Genomic DNA, 22,305 nt, shown 5'->3' on the forward strand with positions numbered 1-22,305 from the left:
AAGCATAAACCGTATGCAACAGTTGACGCCACCGTGCTGCCTCGCAATCGCAATCGCAATCGCAATCGTAACCGCAGACGTAACCGTGGGCGCGTGCATGGGCGTGGGCGGTGTTTTTGGTAATTATCTGGTTGTGGTTGCTGGATAGCGTGGTCGAGAGTCTGGGAGGGCTTGCGCTTCTTGAGGACTCGTGGCGGTTCCGGTGAGGATATTGAGTTTATAGGTGGAGCACTGCTAAGGGGCTTGTGATATGGTGGTTAGTTAAATTTCCCACACAATTTCTTTCTTACCATTTTTCGTTTTTTTTTCTTTCTTTTCCAAATTCATCTCCATCAGAATACTTGTTCCCCAAACCGATCCAAGCCTGTTCGTCTCCATGTCTTTGCATGACCACTTCGGCTCCGAGCGTGAGGCTGGATCTTGTCAAGAAGCTGGGCCGAGAGGTCAGGCCAGAACAAACCGAGATGTCTGCGGCACTTGGAGATAAGAAGGCCAAACAGCTCGTAAGTAGTCGACCACTCTGTGCTCCATTTTCGACGTTGCGGTCCGGGTAGGTCATTTTTTGTTCTTACGTTTACGTCAGGATTTGTCTTCTCGATCCCTAAGCCCATCAGAGTCCGAGATCCAACCGTCGGGACCCCGGACTATTACACAGGCACACGAGGAGGAGACACTCGATGAGGAGGCACTCGACAAGTGGGATACACTCCAGGAGGAGGCAGACGCCATCTTTGAGATGCTATACTCTCTCAAGACAGTCGATGACGTCCAGCCCTATACTCTCGACGCGGCACTCGATCAAATTACCAGATTTTACACAAGCATTGTGAAGGCAGTCCAGCCGGCCTCCTCTTACCGCGAAAAACACCGCGCTGCCGTCCTGCTCATACAAGTCTTGTCCTGGATCGTGACATCCAATAAATTGATAGGACAAGATCTTCGGGAATATGTCCTCGGTCAAAGCGCGGAGGAAGAATACCGGCAATGGGTCGACCCGATGAGTGACGTACTCAGCTGCTGCACGTGGGCGGAACGCCGTCGTATATTCAAGAGCCGCCGTTGGCAGTGGGAGTTTGACTTGTTTGTGGGCCTGGTGATGAACTGTGAACTATTTGGCGAGATTTTCGGTTTGCTTGAGGTGGCGGAGCATAGGGAAGAGATGTTCGTCTCCCCCCGCCAGAGCGATCCAGCGCCGGCCCAGCAGTCTGACACGGAGGACGGCACAGTCGAGGACGGCATGGTCGACGACGCTATCGCTGTGTTTGAGGATGGGGAAGATGAGGAGGAGATTGTTCCGCTTGCTGGTTCACCAGCCCGGTCCCGGTCGCAGGTGCAAATGGACGTGGCACAGCCACGTGAAGAGGTGGCGGCCCAGGCTGGCAGGGAAGCAGCCGTTCAGCCTGCCGCGGGAGAAGCAGAACCCAGGAACGGTCAAGGAGAACCGCGGCCTGCTTGGAAGGCAACTGGAAAGAGGAGTCATGAAGGGGTGGACGCAGGGCAGGGACCGAGAAAGCGACAGGCCCGTTCTCCTGGACGGGTCTCGGTTCACTTGCACTTTCACGGGACCGTCCAGAATGTGTACCTGGGCAGCGACTCGAGATCATAAGGTAGGTAGGAGGCTGTGGGTCTTGTTTAGCGCGTTGCTCTTCACTTTATTGTATCTATCTGTGCTGTGACTTTTCGGTGGGCGGATCTTACATGGGTACTCGGAGAGTCTCGGGGAACTTCTGTGAGGGATGTTCTGGCGAGAGGCTCGTCCGGAGGCCCCGGTGGTAGCTCATAGGTATCTAGGAACGGAAAGTACGCGCGTGAAACCCCCCATGGAGGGTCTTTGGCGGGGAGATAACGATAGGCATGAATTGTCATAAGAGGTCAACTGAAGATGGGGAGCTCCCAAGGGAGCATGCCAGCTCACAACAGTCTACCGCACCTGCCTCGTCACCACCAACCTCCAAGTCGCATTTCATGTCGCAGGTAAAAGTCGCAAACCAACCTCTGTCAGACCATCCCGACGAGCGAGACCTCTCCTGTCACCGTGACGACCCTCGACTCCGCCGAGCTCAAGGACATGATTTCCGCCCTCCCCGATTCTCTCCTTCCCACCCTTCTGTTGACTGCTGCCGGGGCCCATCCCGACATCGCTAGTCTGATTCAGGCCCACCCAAACTTCGAGATCCTATTCAATGGGATAGAGACCTTTCGCAGGATGTTCAAGAGCACGTTGTACCGAAAGGGCCAAAACGAAGAAGCGGTGTATCATGTTCAAGCGGTTGAGAGGGGGTTGTGGTGGAAGAAAATGATACGCATGCTGGAATTCTTTGATGACGAGGGACTCGAGCGGCTCTATGGTAAGAAGAAAACCCATCCGGACTGGATCGCCATTACGTGGAAGGATGATATAAAATATATTTGGAGGGATTGGAATTGCGACTACTATGATGAGGATATTGAGAAAGGCTTGATTGAGAATCTCGTGACGGACCTCGCTAGGATTGAAGGGAGAAGCAAGACAGAGACGCGGAAGGAGCAGAAGGAATGGAAAGACTGGGAGTATTGGGAACCCTTGAAGTGGTGGGAAGAGTGGGAAGAGGATGGGGTGCATGAGTGGGAAGGATGAATGGCAATGCCAGGTTTATGCAAGGCGTGGGCAAACCCGATGCCCAACGGAATGGGCCTGAGAGCATGCCCTCAGGCTGTAAATCTCGAGTGAGCTTATCCTACCGTCTCCGTCTTCTCTTCCAAGTTGTACAGAGGGATTTATAACATTTACGCCTATATATGGAGACTATCATGTGAAACGAAGGCTTCAAAAGATGAGAGGTACGCCCCCGACCGTCTTAACAGCCCTCTCGACTATCATTGAAGCCGTTTAAGGCCCATCAACCATCTTTGAAGGTCCTATTCATAGTAGCGGTGTCTCTCGTTGCTTTTACGACGTGCCTCCTCATCCAAGCCGCCGGAACCCGCTCCAACATTTTCCCCTTCCTCGACAAACCCAACCAAGACGCCCGTCCTGTCTAGACAGTCTAACCTTGAAACGGGCAAATATTTATCACTTGTTAAACTGCACACAAATATTTTTGTTTCTAAAAGTCAAGATGGGTTGTCCTTCCCCAACCACATTGCTCCACCACCCACCGATATCCAGGTTGTGAATAGGATGTATTGTCACTTTAGTTTTTGGCCATGCCTCCTGGGATTTATCATGCCAGAGAATGTACCTGACTCACATCGCAAGATTTGGGGAGGACACTGGCCCTTTCTCCGTTGATGATCCGTTTCTTCGAACGGGAGATAATCATCAAATGGCAGGCAGGAACGATGTCTGCAGGCAGATGACCTCATGGCCCACTTTGTTTGTTTGCTCTTGCCTTTATTCATAGGATCTCGCTGGCAGCCTGACACCCCGCGATGCTTTTGAGTCCGTTTGCTCGGTGGGCAGGAACGACTCAAAGAGGCCTCGCTCATTGTCCGCCTTTCTATCTTCCTCTCCGACTCTCTTCTCCACACCCCCGTTGCTGTCTCGATCTTCTCTCCCTCAACACCAGGCCCGACCGCATCCGGCATTGAGAACTCTACCGCAAAGATGCCCTCGTCCAAGGCTGCCAAAAAGAAGCAGCGCCTCAAGAAGGCAGCCGCTGAGAGAAACGCGGGCGTAAGTCGTGTTTGTTACTCATTGAACCTGAGTGACACTGATACTGACCCTTTGGTAGAGTTCCGAGATGACCCAAGAGGACATCACTCCCCTGGTCTCCGGCCTGGAGCCCAAGTCCTATGAGCAAGTCATCGTCGATGCTGCTCGTAAATTTGACGATGTTGCCGATATGGTCGTCGAGCAGCACCAATCACTTGTCAAAATTCGGGCCCATGAGCAAACACTTGTTGCCGACTTTGCCCGAATGACCAAGACAATTGAGAGATCCCTGGGTGCAAAATATCACGAGCTTCTTGCCCCCACCACAGCCGAAGATCGTCCCACACGGGTCCGAAAGTACGACAAGAAGCTGGCCAACGACATCGATGCCGCTCTGAACTACATGACCGCTGAGATCACGCCCTACTCGCTCTATGCCACCAAATTTGCGGCCTTGGACGGCATGCGGGCTGTGTTGGAGAGCATTCTCCGCTGCCCCAAGCCTCTTCTGAGCGCTCTATCCCGACAGCCATCGTTCAAGAGTTGGGACATCAAATTGATGGTGGTGTTGAAGCATCTGAACTGCGATGACATATGCAAGCTCAAGTGTGCCAAATTCAGATGCGGCGAGCAGGAGACACCTACTCAGTGGATGAAAGACATGAAGCGCCTGTGTCTCCTCCACGAGATTACGGACAAAAAGGTCTTCAGTCATTAGATCGACCATGCCTTTCAGTTCAAGTATGAGAGGGTGCAAGCAACCACGATCCCGCAGGCTGTGAACACGAGGTGACCATCCGACAGAAGAGTCCGGTGAGTCCTGTTTGCCCATCTCTGCCTGGTTTTCCAGAAGATAGCATTCCTTGGCTAACATTTGTTGGAGCCTGTGCCCTCCCCGGCTGAGGCTTCATCCTCGCAGAGCCCTTCACTCGAGCCCGACCTGGCTGGGCCTTCCGAGAGCGTCTCCTTGTCCGAGCCGGTCAAGACAGAGCCCCCCAAGGCAAAGTTGACCAAGGGTGAGCTCAAAAACATGGTCTCTCCCCTTTTCCCCTCTATTCTCGAGCAGATCATGACCTCCACAGCTCTCGCCCATGCCTCAGTCATCCCTGCGCTCAGGGCCGTCCGGAAGATCAAGGCTGCGGCCGAATCATCGATGGCCCAAGACTGGGCTCGAGTTGCCGGGGTTGTACACAGCGGCCTCAACGATCGCTATCGTATCCGCAAGACCTACCGCCACGGGTTTAGTGTTCACGCCTATGTCAACGAGTCGGCCGAAGTCACGGACGAGGCACTCACCAAGTTCTATATGGAGCTCAAGAACCTTTACAAGCCCCTTCTCGCCACCAAGATAGCCGCTTTGGAGAGTTGTCGCAAGGTTCTGCAAGATCTCCTATGCTGCCCCGATGAACTGAGAGATGCCATTTACTTCCATGTCGGTTCCGATCAAACCAATACTTGGGCCTTCAACATGGTGAAGATTCTGGACTGGTTTGAAGGCGGGGAGATTTACAAGCTGGTCAAGGACGAAACGGATGAGCCGAATGAGTTTTGGACGAAGCGCAGCGTGCCAGCTCTGATGGAGCTTGTGAAGGACAAAGCGCCAGTCGGCCACCCCGACAGAAGGGAGTTCTTTCGTGGTGGTCTCCGGGAGGTCTGGCTGCGCGTGTATGCCGCAGTCATCAAGTATGGAGACCCCCTCAAGACGCTCATGTTTGAGGGCCTATGTGTCTGCTGTTATTGCGACGACCTTGATGAGGAAGATTACTGCTCTTGTGGGAACGGCGAGGGCTTTGACGATGAGGAGGATGAAAGCTTCCATGAAGCGATGTTGGCCTTGTTGTCTCCGAATCCTTTTCTGCTCTGAATGGGTGATTTTGGAAGAGATTTGGCGGAATGATCGAGGGAAATATCGTGGGAAAGCTTGACCAGAGTAGGGAAGGGATATACAGCAAATTCTTTGGTCACTAGCTGGGCTGACGACTATTCATTGTACTGTATGAGGTTCTCTTGTAAAAAATACTTTATTCCATGTTCATTGAACACAATGCGTGAAACACCATACCCAAGACATATCACAGCCAGAATTACCAGTCACAACTCCATTGTGTCTTCCTAGGGTAGTTGAAACCCCATCCACACCTCCCCCTACCCCTTCACCCCCTCCCAGGCGGACACACAACCAGCCTAGACCTTCACGTCGTTAATAATGAGGCCCGTGATAATCCCAAAAGCCGTGCTACCTGGTGTTTTCCATATGCTCCTTACAATCTACGCCTGAGCACAACTAAGCTGTCTCTACTCCACGGCACTACCTTTAGTACTACAGCTCGTTACTGTATAAATCTCGCATGCTCCACCTATAAAGCGGCTTCATGATCCCATCCGATGGAATATCAACCCCAGCAGTATGCTCCACACTGATGTATCACCTCTCAACTTGCTCGATAACCCACTTGTATATGAAATTGATACACTTGGTCCTGGCGAGGATCCGCTCCGGTTGTACATAGACAGTTCATGGAACTTAAAGATCAGATCCGAATTGAGTCAGTGTGTGTGGTGTTCTAATATATTGATTACTGTATTGTTAAGTGCGAAAAGACCTAAATCCATGAGATATTGAAGATCGTCGAATCTTATTATTCTAGCTATTTTATTGGGCAGCTTCTTGTCATGCCAGTAGCTATCTTCTAGGCCATTTGACTGCTTCCTTACGGCCTACGTTTGCAAGCTTAGATGAAGTCTTCGAATGTTGAAATAAACATAATTAAAAGGGTTGAAGTATGGGAAATGCATGGTCTTTTGTTACGTTGATGTGGGGACAAAAAGGGGGGGTTGCCCGGGAGATAAAAAGGGGGTGTAAACAAACATCTCCTATCCTCCGAGTGCGAAATTATTACTAATCTACACCACCACAAACCGAACACATGAGCAAAATAAAATGCTTCTTTCCCTATACTGTTGATGCTACATGATATCTGTACGTCATATTCCCATCTGAACCGTTGAAGACAACACATACGCTGCCTCTGCATTGGGTCTACTCCAGGCTTTTACTAATAACTGGGCTGTTGTTATTGCTCAACAATACAAAGAAATACAGACGAAAGGTGGCAGGTGGGAAGGTAAGTTGTTAGACTCACCGAAGAGATTGCGTAAAAGTTTTCCAAGTCTATGAAGACAATACATAGTTCCACGTGATTCCCTAAGTGTCAAAGACAACAATACGACCATGGCACTTGCCCCAATAGCAATTACTGGAAAAAGAGGGCACGTGCGCACAAGAAAATGTCTTGTTATCTAGACTTATGGAAGACCTAATTTCCGCCTTATTTGAGAGAATAAAGACAATACGTCATTGTTCGTCTGAAGTCCAAGGCAACAACACGGCTTTGGCACTTGCCTTGATAGAAAAACGCTCGGGCCATTTGAGAAGACTCTCTGGTATATATATCTCGTTCCTGTGGCTTTTTCTCCCTCTCTTCCTCTCTTTTTCTCTTCTTCACAGCTCTCACATTGGAAGTTTTCTTTTCGTCTTGAAGCTACTTTTTTTGTCTTCACCCGTTTTTGTCCCACAATTAACGTGAAAATACCTAACATCAAGCATTGCCAAGATGTACCAGTATCAGGCCAGTCCCGCCGAGCTCGCCCTCATAGGCCGTGTAAGTCTTCCCTTCAACCATCAACCACTCCCCCCCCGCCATGAGATCTCAAAAGCTAAACCCCTCTGCGGGACCACATCGCCCCTTTTATGACCCCCTACCTCACCATCACCAACCGGCCCCCCACCATCACCCACCTACACATGTTCACTCCCATCTGGAGCACCCTCTCGGAAAAGTTGACTAAGTTTGACTCCAAAGCCCCGACCGAAAAGGCCAAGAACATCCCCGACATCCTCGAGAGCGCCAACACGGCCCTCGCCCAGATCACCAGCACCTCCAGCCTCTCCCTCCACGGGAACTTTGCCGCTCTCGAGACGATCCGGAAGATTCTTACCGCGCTCTTTTGCGCGCTTGTTTGGTGCCGCGCGGGCGCGAATCCAGAAGCGAGCACGCTCGTCCAACACATGCGCGGGTGTACGGGTGCTGAGGCGCTGAACAAGGTTTTTTCGGGGCTGGTTCTGTGGCAGATGGACTGGTTGATTTTCAAGGATGGGGGGGCTTGGTTGGAGGATCTGGGGGTTTTGGCTGCTGAGGAGGAGGTGGGGTTGGTTTGGGGGAGGTTAGGAGGGTTTGGCAGAGCATGATTGCGAGGAAGAGGGTTGTTTTGTTTGAGAAGGAGCAGAGGGAGGCGGAGATGAGGGAGTTTAGGAGGATTAAGGAGGGTGGTAAGAGGGGGGGAGGTAGAAGGGGTGGTTGGTGAATGATGATGAGGCTGGTACTTGGGATATTCGGTGGAGTTGTATTTTGGTGGGTTTGGTGTTTGGGTTGTTTTATATCTGGGGTTTTTTGTTGCTGGTTGGGGGGTGGGGAGCGGGTTGAATGGTTATTTGGTTTCGTTGAAGCGCTGCAAAAGCGCCCGTCATCAACATGGTATTCGACAGAATTTGAGATTAGTTGATATTGCCGCGGGATAACATTTGCCTGCTGCCTGCCACGGCCATGTTGTGCTTTCCTAGGTACTCATCCGAGCAATGAACATCAGACGCCTGAAGCCTGATGAAGACTCGCCATATGACTAACAATGAACTTGGTGAGGATCACAATCTTGATAGCACTGGAGGAAGACGGCTGGTGGAAGGTGGAAAAGGGAGAGTACTGGGGGACTGCTCCAAGTGAAATGTTCTCACCAAGAAAGCGTGACTAGGTGATCTTTCTGCAAGCAAGTGGGGATGATGGGGATGATGGCAAACAGTGCTTCAGATGGTTGCTCTCATCCTATCTCGCTGATGAAACCAGCAGTTCCCCATACAGTTGCAGGAGAGAAAACAGAGCAACAATCCACTAGCAAACAGTAGACTTGGTCTTTCACTGCCTCCCACTTCTTGCTACCATAGCCCTTGTATGTTCCGGCCCCTGGCTCTGTTGCCCCCTAACAGCAACGACATGGTCTTATTGCTTTGTTTATATACATACCCACGCCGCGAGCAGCAAACAATATTCCCTTTTTCTCGCAACATCTTCACCTCGCCTTCCATACGCCATCTCTGCAACCACAATGGCGGACTGCACTCAACACAACCCGACCGAGGTCATAGACCTGATGGATGACACCGATAACGATGTAATTTCCTTTGAAGCATTTTTCCCATTCGAATGCTAACCTTCATGTAGACGTCCTACGACCAAAAGGCCGCCATCCTAAAGCTAGTTTCCTCACTCCCAGACCAAGCACTGCTGGAAACCATCATCGAAGCCGCCACAGAGCACCCCCTCGTTGCCAACCTCCTCCAGCAAAAAGCCACCCGAGCTAGAAAAAAAAAAGAAAAAAAAAAGCAAGTCAATACTGAATGGATGACCAAGACGAAGAGAATAGTCGACATTTTGACTGTTTACTGCAAGCATAAGGATCATGACTGGGGTGTGACACAGCAACCGGAGCTCATTGGGGCGGAAAGTCAAGGATCTTCTCGACTCGATATTCGAAATTGTCACGAGGGACCCATCGCACAGCAAGTGTGATGCTCTTGAGGCGATGGTGGTGCTGTTCAGCAATTTGGTGTGTGCCGGTCTTGGTCAGCCGAGGAGTGTGGCACTCTCGATTTGAGCAGTAGCCATAGTGATCGACGACTGTTCTTCCCGCCCTGACGTGGTGTACCATGGACAGGGCACAAGTTTCTAAGCAGGGGGATACGTAATGTCACTGGAGAGGATTTTACAGCTGTGTTGTATCCCGACTTCAACAGAGCTTCGACATAAAATCGTCAGTGAGGGCCGATATATCTCCCGATCTCATAGGAGACTGCTTTACTTGACATCGAATTACAGAAACTGGCAATCTTTCAAAAACAACCAACAGGTATTACAAGATACTTGCAAAGCTGGTCTTAGTGTCTGTGATATGTCGATGGCCGTGGGAAGGCTCTTTCCCCGCCTTCCATTTATTGCCCCCTCTGTTGCTCCTGCCTTTTGTGAAAGCGATGCGACCCCGCGACCTCGCACTGTTTGTTTACTTTTGTGGGTGCTCAAATTTTCTCTGCTGCTTTTTCTCTCTTGCTCTTTCTGTCTTCTCTCCCCACCCAGCACTTCGACTTTCGCCACCATCACCATGGCAAAGTACCAACCGGCCAAGCTGGAGGAGGCCGACACTGCCTCGTCGGCGGTCAGAGTGGCTCCAGACCTTGGGACCGCCATCAGCATCGCACTTGAAAGCATTGGGTCAAAAGCCGCAGTCACCTCGCCATTATGAGCTCAAAATCGGGGCATTGAAAGCGATGTGGGACATTCTAATTCGCTTTAGGTCCCGCCCCAACCAAGCATGAGTATTACCGGTACCTTGTGTTGGAGAGGCGCATTGCCTAGTAGATAGAACCCTCCCAGAACAATAAAAGCGTCTCTCAACATCAGGAACAAGCTGAGCTCGACCAAGGGATCTGATCAAGGTTATATAACAGCCTCGATGTTAGTTGTTCTACACGATGCATATCTCTACATAGCAACAAGGTGTAACCCTTCGATTACGTTTCAAAGAACAGTGCTGTTAAATACAGGCTCACTCGGGACACTTCTACACAGGTGGATAGATCACTTCACCGTCAGCTCAACACATCCAAGGGGGTGAGGACCAAAAGATGCGACCTCCGTGATCGAAGGGGTTTCATACAAATTCATGGATGTCCCTCCCATTGCGGTTCACGTTGACTAGCCCGAAAAGCAGGGCATTAAGATGTGAACGAGGGCTCTTCACCGCCTTCCATGGGCTCCTGCCTTTTTTTGCTCCTGCCTTGTTGCTCCTTCCGTTTTTAATTGGGCACAAAACGGCTCTCCTGGACCACACAATTTCACTGGGTTATTTTTCGTGGGTGCCAAAATTCTCTTCTCCTCCCTCATCTCTTTTTCGCCCGTAATCAGCCAACCCCTCAGTTCACCATGCTGACCACGGCCCCCGAGTCAGGCGAGAAAGCGACCCCAGCCTCGAAGGAGGTTAAGGGAGTGGTTTATCCCAAGGTAAGTCGTCGCGTCTTACCTATATTTCCATGTCTTGAGAAGCGGAAGCTAATAGTGTTTCTCAAGCGCCGTCGGTCCATTCGTCAAAGCGCTATGACCGTTTCGACTTCCATGTTTGTACCAGCTGTTTGCGGTTATCAGTGAGGACATCAGTGAACAGGCGGTCGGAGGTGCCCGTGAGAGTGGTAGTCTCCAGGTCGACACCTTTCTCAAGCCCCTGCCTCCCATCGCTCCTGCCACCCGTGGTCAGCGGCTCCTCAGGGCCTACACTAGGTTATTAGGCTACCTTTTTGTCCCCAGGAAATTGCTTCTCTCTTTTCTCTTCTACACCCCACATTCAACCTCGCACTCGCAGCTACCACCATGGCAAACATCAAGACGGAGACCGCGGATGAGGGTGTGACTGCTGCTGACCCCGGCGTAAGTCCCTATTCATTTCTAACGGAGTATTCAAGCGACTAACCGAATATTCCTGGCCATTCTAGGCTATCAAGAAAGCCCCATTTTCCATGACGGAGTCCGAGTTGCGAGAGATCTTGGTGCTGGCCATAGATCGCCACCCCGCAATACATCCCATTGTCCAACGGCACCTTGACAGGCTTCGGGACAACAATCTAGGCGGTTTCCAAGACGACTTTGAGAAAATCCGTTGCGAAGTTTACGCATGTGCTTCAGAGCCTTGTTTTTCCGATCCCAAGGCAATCGGAGCATGCATCAAGCGATACTTTGAGAAGCTTCTGAACGTGGCTACCCGAGAGTCGCCATATGAGACGAGGTACTCGGCGGTGGAGTGGTTCCTTCGCGTGCTGAACCTGCTTGTTTTCACCAGCGATCCTCATGACGTGAGAAAAGAGATCTGGAGTCATACAGATGGCTCTTGCTTGAAACTAGTGATGCTGGTTTGCCGCTTCAGAACTGCTGAGAGAGGTCGACTCCTTCGCGATCACAACAGCCTGATCATGCTCAAGATGGACTTGATCACAGCGAATGCCAAGGATCTCCCGGAACTTCTTCGCGAATTCGAGCCAACTATCCACGTTATTAAAAGCTGGAGAGCTGAGTCAAGGGGCTAAGGAAAATGAGGGAATGAACGGTGGGCCGGAGTTGGAGGCTGACCAGAGGAAACTACATTGCCGGAGTGCTCAAAGGATTGCGAAGGACAAGGAACAATGGGAACAACCTGCAGATAGTTTCACTTTGAAGACAATCACAACCCCTCTCTCACTACCAGCTTCTCTGATGTGACACAAACCCAAACCCTCATCTATCATCCCAATGACCATCCCACCACCGACGCAGCACATCTCACTAACTTGACAGCTACCAAAGAAGCACCCAGACCCAACCACGGCAACCCCTTCCCCAGAAAAGACACCCCCCACCCCAGCGTCGTATCCACCGACCCGACAACTCGGAACGCTGCCCATCAAAAGAGGCATAGAGGAGCCAACACACACACGCCGAACAACCCAACGGGCCTGATTGCCTACTCCGCAAAGCCCGTCGTGAAATATAAAATCACCTTACCTCCTTTCCGTCTACAGACTTTAGAACCTGTCCATCATTTTCGCCCCATCAGTCACAGCGCCATTATCAAAACAAATACACCAACACTTCCACCACCAGAACTCCCATCTTCAACTCTTTCTTCCAAAACAACCACCACCATCTCCACCACCACCATCGCCACCATCGCCACCACCACAACCACCATCAAGTCCTACAGACAGTGGGTACACTCTTCAGCGACAGCACAATCGCGACCTCCTGGCCTTCACCCATCTACACAATGACGTCTTCCATTCAGAAAACTGTATAAAAGCCAAAGTCCAAACCCCTGTGTAACACCGACCCTCCCTCCCCCTTGTCCACACAGCATGACATAAAACCCTCCCCCTTAACTAACCCCTTCAACCCAGAACCAAATCAACAAACCAAGCCAACGCGCACCTACCTCCAACCTTTCACAACATATCACCCTCCCCAGCCCAGTTACACAGCCCATATCACAACCCTGCCATCCCTCATGCACCTACCCACCACCACCTCCAACAACAACCCATCCCCATTCACACATCCAACCCCGCCCTATCATTCATCATAAACTTCTCCCAATCACAAACCCAAAAACTCCAGACACCAATCATCCATTCATTAACCTCTACCCAACATCATCATCTGTTCATGACTCATCCGGCTGTCTCTTCGTACACATTCCCCCCATCTCCATCATCATCATCTCGTGTCAAAAAGGCCATGCCATACTGCTGGTATCTTCTCCCCTACACATCCCGCTCATGAACTTCGTCAAGGTCTAATAACCCGTCCCAAAAAGAAACCAACTAAAACCATCCATCCCAATATATCAACGAAAAAGCTTAACGGAAAGAGAAGAAAAGAAATCATCGTAACCCACCCGCCCCCTTTGTACCCCGCTTGCTATGCCCGAGCCGACACAAAGACAAAAAATGCCACCATCCCGAAAAGCCCAAGCCCACAATGCCATGGTTTACCCCCAAAAGAAATGACAGCCATATAAAAAAGAAAATTTCGTCAAGTAAGGTATACAGCCCTGCCCTCTTCTCTCTCATGTTGTGTTTCTCAGTTTTCTTCCCTCTTGATATAAGGCTTCCCTCGTCGTCCGTGTCCGCCCGGTGGGGGGGTGTTAATCGCTGTCAGTCCTCTAGGTCCCACCATCCTGTTTTCTATTTCGTTAGTCAGCTGTCCTTCCCTTTCTTCCCCGCCTCTGCCAGCCAGAGTAAAGACTCACCAATCCTGCATGGCCAACCACTCGCTCCACGCCGCCTCGGCCGCCTGAATCTCCTTCTCCGTCGTGTTTTGCAACGGCTTCAAAAATGGTATCGTCTCCTCTGCCCCCATGTCATACGCCGCCTTGACATCCAGCCAGCTGTTGCTCTTTGTCGCAAACAGATAATTCCTCCTCTCCTGCTCGTGGAACTGCCCTATCCCTCTCTGCCAGTCGTCCCCAAAGAACCCATGGAGCACGGCCGGAAAGTCGAACCCGGTCGCTACCAGTCGGCGGATATACGGCAGCAGCGAGATGTGGGATGGGAATCCCCCTAACAGACCTGCCCCCCCGGGCCCAGCCATCCCCGGTCCAACACCGGCTGCTCGACCCGACGAGCCCTGTGCGCCAAACCCGGCAGCTAATCCAGGGCCACCACCCGAAGGGGAATTGGCCCGCGAGGACAAGACGGGATTTGTGGATCTCTGAAAGGGCAGCTGGATGTTGACAAAGGCGGCGAGGGCCTGGATCGGACCTTCGTACTGGGCGTGGTCGAGAAAGTATCGCAAACAGGACTGGAAGTAGGGATGCCACTCGAAGATGTCGAACTGGGCGTCGGCAAAGGGCTGGACGGGAGGACTGTTACTAAAGTTCTGAGACGACCGGCACGAAGAGGGCTCGTTGTGAGGATAATAGAAGGCTGGAGCCGGCCCGGAGGGAGACCAAAATACCTGTTCCCCTTGGAAGTTGTCACCTGGCCGAGGCATCGCCATGGTCGGTGTTGGTTTCGTTGGACGAACGGGGGGTGTTCGATGTTCCAAGTCCCTGAAGTGGAGAACTGTGTTGGTGTCAGCAGTGTTGGTTGTCAACACACACAATTGCACACGAAAGCCAAGAGAGCAAAGCAGATGGTTCAGTACCCAGGAGTCCAACGTGTCTAATAACACAATTCTTGAAAGGAGACAGCCTGAGCAGCGGGTGGTTTGTTGATCGTCTTCGCTCTCAGACCTCTTCTCGAATGTTGGAAGGATGGAAGCGTCCACTGCTCGCGTGTGAATCTGCACTGAACCGTCGGCAACAACAGCCTGGTACAGGTCGGTTGGAACGTTGATCAAGCGAGGTACTGCGCTACAGCTGGAAATAGATACAGCATGAAAGATTGCCACCAGGGGGACACGGGGGAGGTCTGGGGATAAGATGGGGGGATGATGAATTGGGGCGGCAACTGCGTTAGGGCGCTTGGGAGGGATCCTTTTTATAGCCGCCCGCGCTTGACCAAACCTTGGGACGACGTGCATATGCCTGCCCCGGGAAAAATAGCAAGAAAAAAAAAACGTGTTGCGTGAGAGGGCAATGCAGCCCACAGGACAACAACGCTCAAGAGCCTGCGACCCTGACGAAGCCAAGACAGCCTGACGGCAAGGCGAGGATGCCGCTGCAGCTGAGCCTAGTTAGCTCCCGGGGAGAGAACAGGGTCCACGGTACCTGGTGCACAGCTGCGGGAGATTCGTAAGATCAGTGGGGATGATGATGATCAACAGGATCCAAGAAGCTGTCATCGACCTACACACCGACTCTAGGCAGGGGGTATGCCATGCGCGGTACAGGGCAGGACCAGCATGACCAGCTTCGGGTCCGAGGGGGTCGATGCCTGCTACAGCAATCGATGGGCTTGTCGTAGAGCGCGTAGACGTATCATAGGCTGGTCATGGTGTCATCCGAAGTGGTCAATTAGCTGCTGATGACCAGAAGTAGTGGGAGAATCAGACAGGAGAGGCTCGATGCTGCCGACTTTCCGTGTCGGACTTCATCATCGGCAGCCAGGCACACCCGCCAGGGGCACAAAAGACAAGACGGAGAAGCTGTGGGAGAAGGGCGAATAAGGCTAGACAGGGGGGGGTAGCTTCGTACCTACAACCTCTGATAGAGCTGCTGTTTGAGAGATAGTGTAAGCAAGGTGTGATATTGGTTCACGTATAGGCACGGGAGTCGGCTCTTGAGTGAATACCAAGGGTAGCAGCCAAGGGTAGCAGTTTTGTTAGGTGGTGGTGATATGTCGAGGCATGTCGAGTCGTTGGTGGGCAATAGTTGCGGACACTCCATCCAGAGGTCTGGCGGGGTGGAGAGTTGGGATGAGGCGCATCCAGGGTCCTTGGGGGTTGCCGGTCCGGGATCTGGCGGCCAAATCAAGATCCAGCATGGAAGCCGGCAGGGGCGTCGATGATGGCCCAGGATTGTCTAGGATGTGTTGGAGAAAGGCTGGAAAAAGAGGGCTGGGCGCGCCCGACTCTCTGGGCCGCTGCAACCCTCTCACCCATCCCCCCTGTTCCGTGCGAAGCGGGCGGCGTCTGCTTCAGCTTCTGTGGCTCCGAGGGGCTAGACTAGCTCGTTTGAGCAAATGCTGCATCTTCTTTTGCCGATTGCAAAAGCGACATGTGGTATAAATGTGTTGTTGCTGTTGTTGTTGTGAGTGGGAGAGCGGGAGACGGGAGTGGCAGCGGTTCCCTCTTTGTCACCCCACTGTCTCTGGCCTGTGTATCCACCATCTGGGCTTGAGCCATGCAAGTAACACGCCACTGGCAACTTCCTTCTGCGAGGTTGCTCGTGTCATATTCAACATGTCGGTTAGGAAAATTTCATGAGGAAAGAGCAGTCTAGAGAATAACTGGGGATAGGAAAGCTCTACGTCATGACTCGGCAGGTGCTACTGCCGGGGGCTGCCTCTCGAGCCTATATTTGAAGTCCCTGGGCCAAGAGTAACTTGGAGGAATTTCAATGGTGAAAGGCTGGAAGAAACGCTCCGGCAGCCAAGAAGATATCTGAAATGAAATCGCAAGGAGGGCTCCTTTTTGGATTGATATCCGCTGGGGGCAATATTGGCTGTATCATCACCAGTTCTTTTCGCACACAAGAAGTATGACGGTCGGACAAAATCCCTTCCCTCCAACAATGTCAAGCTGACCGGGGTGAAGGTACACAGTGCGGCGTGGGTCGGTACCCCGGACGGAGCAAGTGGGAGGGGTCGCGGCAATATGGCTTGGCGGCCCACACTGACTTTGACTTCGGCGACCTTCAAGGTTGCTTCCGCTGAGGTGTCTAGACACTTCTTCTTCCTCATGATCAGCGTCCATGGTTGACGAGTTGCTGAGGTTCCCTGATATCCAAATCTTTTCATTTTGGAAAGTAGCTGCAGGGACCAACAAAATGTGTGCCTGTCCGAGTACGGGCCGCGGTACGACGCAGCGCGGCAGCTTGTCAAAGCTTCTCCAGCCTTCATGGAACTGTTACAGGAGAGCACGCATATTCTGTTGCAGCACCTCATACCGCCTGTGACACCTGGCCTGTGCAGCATGTCCTGTGCACCTACATTCTTCTCATGATAACGACGGGATGGGACGAGTTTGAAAAGGTGGCGGCTCCGCGGCTCCGGAGAATTCGTCAACAACCGAATGCAACCCCCCTCTTCCTTCAGCTACGCCAGCATTCGAGCCTTGGAGCAGAAAGGCAGGAGGAGAGCAAGTATTGGTGACGGTCCGTTCTGAGCGATAAGACAGCTCGGTGTGGTGAGTTTTTAGTGCACCTTTGATCCGTCCGCTCTGTCAAGACCATGTGCATCGTTCCAAGCGTGTGGTCCGGTGTGACAGCAGGCCGAGTATCATCTGTCGTGCTTCGCCCTCGACCCAGGAGAAATTCCGACATGCAGGTCGACGAACCGCCAATTGTCCAATATGAACCGCTTCCGCTGATGCTGTGATGGATGTCAATCAAAAAACCAAAAAATGCATAACGAACCCCCGAGGTCTTTCGGACACTTATCTTTACCAAGCACTCTCCTTCTCTTGGGGAACACAACTTTGTCACCGAGAGATACTCCGAGGTAGGCTCGATTGCGGCCGGCGCACAGATACTTGGGTTGCAGCCGCTTGAACTTTGATATCTTCGGGACGCTCTCTTTTTGGTTCAAGAACACACGCCGCGTTTCCAATAGCACGCCTCGGCTCTCTAGCATCCTAACAACCCATATGCTCATCAAGTGTTGGTGCCATCTGAGAGATTCTGTGCACGCTTCAAGACGACAACAAATAATTACAAAAGTATGTCACCGGCGCCCGCACTCGCACTGTGGGTAGTCGGCAAGCCTGCGGATCACACCAAACCCCAAAGGGTTAGGAGGAAGATCGTGAACCTGGATCCTGGGAATTAGGTGCGCAATTAATGGCGGCTTCGGCTTCAGCTACCGACGCTCCGAATCTGTAGAGAGCATGTACAGCTGAAAGATACATGGCACTTGCGCAAGTTCTGGTGAAGATCCGCGTACTCCGGTGAAGAGGACTCATTTCAGAGGGCGTGGTTGAGGTCTAGACCACAACCTGGAACTCCCTCAACTTTCCTCAGCATCTTAGCCCAATTCCGTTCTGAATGTATCGCCTCGTCTGATTGGTCAGGTCCACGGTGGGCTACTGATGGGAGAAAAGCAACGACGTGCCTTGGCACCACCCACCACATGGACCCTTGCATCTTGACCTTTTGCGATTCGCAAACTGTTTTGCTTTCTTTTTTTGTTTCCGGATCAGAGGTTGCAGACAGCCATGAGAGCCAGAAACCTTCAAGCATCTTGACAAATCCGAGTCCCCCTCTTCAGGGAGATGGCACGCTTGCTTAATTCAACCCAGTCCCACTCGAACCCCCAACACCACACACACATGACGTGATGCCTCATGCTTTTTTCTTCTTTTCAACTTCGGGCCTCTCATCCCCCTTCTTTCCGGTCAGCCAGTGCCCTTCCATTTTCTCCCATGGACTAGTAGGACACCAATCAGATGCCTCGGCGAGATCCCCGACGCCATCTTTATCGAACTGATGCACACAGGCAATCAAGTCCAAACAGCCTCGCGGTTCCGGCGCCGTCGTTTTCATGGCTTTCATGGGACCGGCTTTTCTGTCTCGCAGAGCCCTTGTCTCAGCTTTACCGTTGACATGTTCCACCGTGTTTCCGTGGCTCTGTCGACTGCCTTGTGTCTAATGAAAGGGGTCGGTACACGAATTCTATCGAGGGTTGGCACTGACAGACGCTTGAAATACCACGATCCCCGGACTTTGCTGAACCCTTCTGCGATCATACTCGGTACGAGAAAAACAACTTTCCGGAAAACAGGCGTCATGGCCGCTTCGACACCACAACGCTGTGGGCTCAGCCTTTTGGGGCAGCTTTGCAAGTTTACTCCCCCCCCGCAGATTCCACTCGTTTTAGTTCATCGGTTTCAGCGCTTGGCTAACAGGACCATCGGAAAATTCTCCCCGTTTTGGATCTCCTTGCATCATACCTCGAGTGTCGTCTTCGCGTGCGGCTCAAGGAAGCTTGTCGAGGCAATGCCTTGAACATGTGCTTGGCGATGCGTATCGGGTCGGAAGCGTCGATGCCCTCACCATATCAGCAAGCGTGCTCTTGGCAAGTTCTGGTCACGGGGAGTAGCAACTCTCCTGTCTAGAAACCTCAGACCGTGCTCCGATGCGCTGCGAGTTGATTCAACGTCCAAATCAAAGGGTCCAGTGCCATCCCGGCAACCATGGTGCCCCGGGTGCTCGTGGTGGTACGTCTTGAGATATGTTGAGGCGCACGTCATGCATCTCGGTCGCAAGCAGCTGACGCTTATCGACCTCCCGCCAGCATCCGGTCATCTTTACGGAGCTGCAAGACCATCGCCTGCAGCTACCCGTCTTCAGACAGGGGCTATCCCAGATCTCGGGACACGATCAAGAACAAGCTCACCCGCGGCCTGGGATCGTTAGCCGTTGACAGGCTCGCCCTGCCGTGCTGGTTCGCATTAGTGGCCCCCCCTTGAAGAGCTCTTCACCTCTCCCCAGGACCCCTAAACCCACGGTCCCACCCGAAGAAGAAGTACCCAGCTCTTTCTTAGCGACCGTTTCTGGAGTTGAGACAAGCAGTCCCGTGGACGTCATTCCGCTGTGGCTTCCCGGTGTGATTGGTTTCACTGGTACCTCGACATGCTGCAGCTGTTTCTTCCGAACACATGAGTGCCTTCTCTCTGGGTCGGCCATCCCTCCCTCTCCTCGCTTGAATGACGAGGCTCTGTTTCGTTTCGCAGGGCTCATCAGCCAAGACAGACCCCTGGTTGGGATCTTTCGTTTTTCAGGGTCCAAGGACAATTTCTTCACTTTCCCAAGGCTGTGTCACCGCACACTTGTTCGGTCATTTTTTCCCAGTTCTTGCTTTTGGACACCGAACCCCCGGCTTGCTCACCCAGGGCCAAACGCAGCTGGGGACCGTTCAGCCCAATCATTTCAATCGATAGGCAGCACACGGGGGAGAAGCTAAAAAGCTAGGTTTGCGCGCGTTCGATGCTGTCACCTCTTGATCCTGGCCTTCTAGTCGAAAAGTTCGATCACGATGAACCCCTATCTTCTCTCGATCGTGACCCCCCGGGAGATTTATCCTCTGCTGTGGCCCCCAACATTCAGCCGTATGGCTTTGATGCCCGTTCCAAGTTGATGTCATCTCCGCCTGCTGCACGTTTCCCGAGTCCGCAGTCATCGGGGTCTTCAGTCTGGCATCGATCGATAAGCATGGGGAGGTTCAGATACTTTGCAGATCGATCATTCATAGGAAAGCTGTGTTGTTCAGATCAGATATGACCGAATGATTCTGGAGACCAGTTATCGTCATGAGATGGACATTGCAACAGCCGGTTACGTCACGACGCGGCGGGGGTTTGTGTCCGACTGTGCTGCTGTAACAAAAACAACAACAGGAACACCGAACAGTCATAATGGTCATATCTTGGATGCAATTCCAATTCGCTATCTTTCCAGCGTTTATTTCCTTCCTGCTGCAACAACATCTCCATGATCTTCCAACATCCCTCAGCTCATCGTCTACTCTCATGTTTTTGCTCAACCAAGTTGGGGGAGCCTTTAACTGCAATCCTGCTTGGTTCCGCAAGCTCCCTTTACGCTCTGGTCTCGGGCGGTGTAGAGAGTTCAGTTGAAGCCCCCTCGGTCCAGATATCATACTTTTTAATTTTTTTTTATCTATTATTTAATTTATATATATATATCTTCTCATGGCCATGTTTGATTAGAAATGCTAGACTAATTCCTATACAAGCGATCACTTACCTATGTGCCTGCTCAAACAAGGCATGCTGCGAAAAGAAGGGTCTGTTCGAGTCAAAGGGTGCTTGATTAATGTGCTTGTTGGAGACATCACTTTGGACGCCATGTTAGCGGATGAATCTACCTAGACTGAATCATATGTATTAATGAAAGGCCTTCTCAGGGTGAACAATACAGCTCGTCTCTTTGGAATCAGTTAAGGGGTGGATGTCTGGGCAGGGTTAGGCCACTGCAACTCAGGGTTGAACATGGAGAAAGACTGCTTGAGGCCCTTTGATGTAAGCTCATGAGCTGAAAGTCAGTCTCTCTGGATGGATAGAGCACAGCACAGATAAGATTTCCTCACATTTTGTAGCCCAAGCTTACGTCAACAGATACAGAGCTGCCAGCAGCAAAGTGAATTCCGCCAAGTGAATTATCGTGGCCGGCCTCGATAGGTGCATCTTGGGAGCCACCCCCCTGTTGATAGCGCTCGGACCAGCATTTGGGAGCTGTGACGCTAGGGGGGGTTGCCACTCCAAGGCCAGATTGCACACATCACTTTTTTACGTGATCGACTGTCACACTCTCTGCTCTGCTTGCTTCCAAGCTTCTTCTTGGTACTTGGATTTTCTTCTTCATTCTTCTCTTTCTCAACCTCGTCAACCCCCCGTCTGGAGCTCGGCACACAATGGTCAACTTCAAGTGGTCTTCTCTTGCTCTGCTCGCTCTGCGCGCCGCCACCGTCTTTGCTCAGGACGATGTAAGTCCCAATGGTTCCGTCATCGCGCCACCTCACCTCGACAGCTCGAGCTCCCCGTCTAGCTTCACCGTCGCGCAAAACTATCAACTGGCATCGCAGCTTCGAGATTTGCAAAGGCTAACGTAGCATCAACCTCCAGGCCGACGCTGAGCCCAATGTTTCGACTGCCACCGAGACCCCAGAGCTCAAGGCCGATATCGAAACCACCTTCCCCGACTCTGATATCTTTGGTGTGAAGCTCGTCAACAACCGCATCAACAAGGCCCTCATTCAGATCACCAACAATGAGGCGACTCCAATTGACGTTGTCTACATCGGCGGTGCTTTCAAGACCACCCAGCCCCTCCCCGAGGATGCTCCTGCCTGGGGCGCCATTATCCGCAACTTGACCGCTGTCAAGGTCGAGGCCTCGATTCCTCCTGGTGGCAAGCACCAGATCCCTTTCCAGTTCACTCAGGATATGAACCCCCAGGATGTCATTCTTGACCTCATGGCGGTCATTACCCACGCCGAGTCCGGTCACGTCTACCAGGTTCTCGCCCACTCCGGTCCCGCCACCATTGTTGAGCCCCCTACCAGCATCTTCGACCCTCAGATGTATGTGTTTTCGACATGAGCCTGACCGATGATGGTTACTAACTCTTCTCCAGCATCTTCCTCTACCTCTTCCTCACCGGTCTCTTCGGCGCCACCCTCTACTTCGTCTACAAGACCTGGATCGAGGCCCTCTTCCCCCAAACCCGCCGCGTTCCCGCCGTCAAGGGCAAGAAGGTTAAGAAGGTTGAGGTTGAGCCCCTCTCTGGCTCCGAGTCGGCCGGTGCCACCAGCACTGGTGCTGACAAGGACTACGATGAGGCCTGGATCCCCACCCACCACATCAACCGCCCCGTCGCCAAGCGCGTCAAGAGCAGTGCCAGCGGCAAGGCCAAATAAATTGGAA

The 22,305-nt window shown here is 52.1% G+C and overlaps 5 protein-coding genes across 5 annotated transcripts; 4 read left to right on the plus strand and 1 right to left on the minus strand.

Annotated features, from left to right (window-relative positions):
* Positions 1–386: 386 nt before the first annotated feature.
* PODANS_2_3332 (uncharacterized protein) lies at positions 387–1,606 on the plus strand (the record flags this gene model as incomplete). Its single annotated transcript, XM_001911043.1, has 2 exons — positions 387–503; positions 584–1,606. 2 exons carry the CDS (start codon positions 387–389, stop codon positions 1,604–1,606), a joined length of 1,140 nt encoding a protein of 379 aa, XP_001911078.1.
* A 1,980-nt stretch (positions 1,607–3,586) lies between these two features.
* On the plus strand, positions 3,587–5,498 carry PODANS_2_3335 (uncharacterized protein; the record flags this gene model as incomplete). Its single annotated transcript, XM_001911044.1, has 5 exons — positions 3,587–3,655; positions 3,714–4,240; positions 4,302–4,375; positions 4,410–4,447; positions 4,518–5,498. 5 exons carry the CDS (start codon positions 3,587–3,589, stop codon positions 5,496–5,498), a joined length of 1,689 nt encoding a protein of 562 aa, XP_001911079.1.
* A 1,750-nt stretch (positions 5,499–7,248) lies between these two features.
* On the plus strand, positions 7,249–7,883 carry PODANS_2_3338 (uncharacterized protein; the record flags this gene model as incomplete). Its single annotated transcript, XM_001911045.1, has 2 exons — positions 7,249–7,296; positions 7,476–7,883. The coding sequence occupies 2 exons, from the start codon at positions 7,249–7,251 to the stop codon at positions 7,881–7,883; spliced, it is 456 nt and encodes a 151-aa protein (XP_001911080.1).
* Positions 7,884–13,509: 5,626 nt separating this feature from the next.
* PODANS_2_3340 (uncharacterized protein) lies at positions 13,510–14,787 on the minus strand (the record flags this gene model as incomplete). The annotated part of the gene is made up of 1 exon (XM_001911046.1): positions 13,510–14,787. The coding sequence occupies one exon, from the start codon at positions 14,785–14,787 to the stop codon at positions 13,510–13,512; it is 1,278 nt and encodes a 425-aa protein (XP_001911081.1).
* A 6,506-nt stretch (positions 14,788–21,293) lies between these two features.
* Positions 21,294–22,298, plus strand: PODANS_2_3350 (uncharacterized protein; the record flags this gene model as incomplete). Its single annotated transcript, XM_001911047.1, has 3 exons — positions 21,294–21,365; positions 21,505–21,962; positions 22,016–22,298. The coding sequence occupies 3 exons, from the start codon at positions 21,294–21,296 to the stop codon at positions 22,296–22,298; spliced, it is 813 nt and encodes a 270-aa protein (XP_001911082.1).
* Between the last annotated feature and the right edge of the window lie 7 nt (positions 22,299–22,305).

This window comes from Podospora anserina, chromosome 2, assembly GCF_000226545.1.
Source record: "Podospora anserina S mat+ genomic DNA chromosome 2, supercontig 2".
In the NCBI taxonomy this organism is placed as follows: domain Eukaryota; kingdom Fungi; phylum Ascomycota; class Sordariomycetes; order Sordariales; family Podosporaceae; genus Podospora; species Podospora anserina.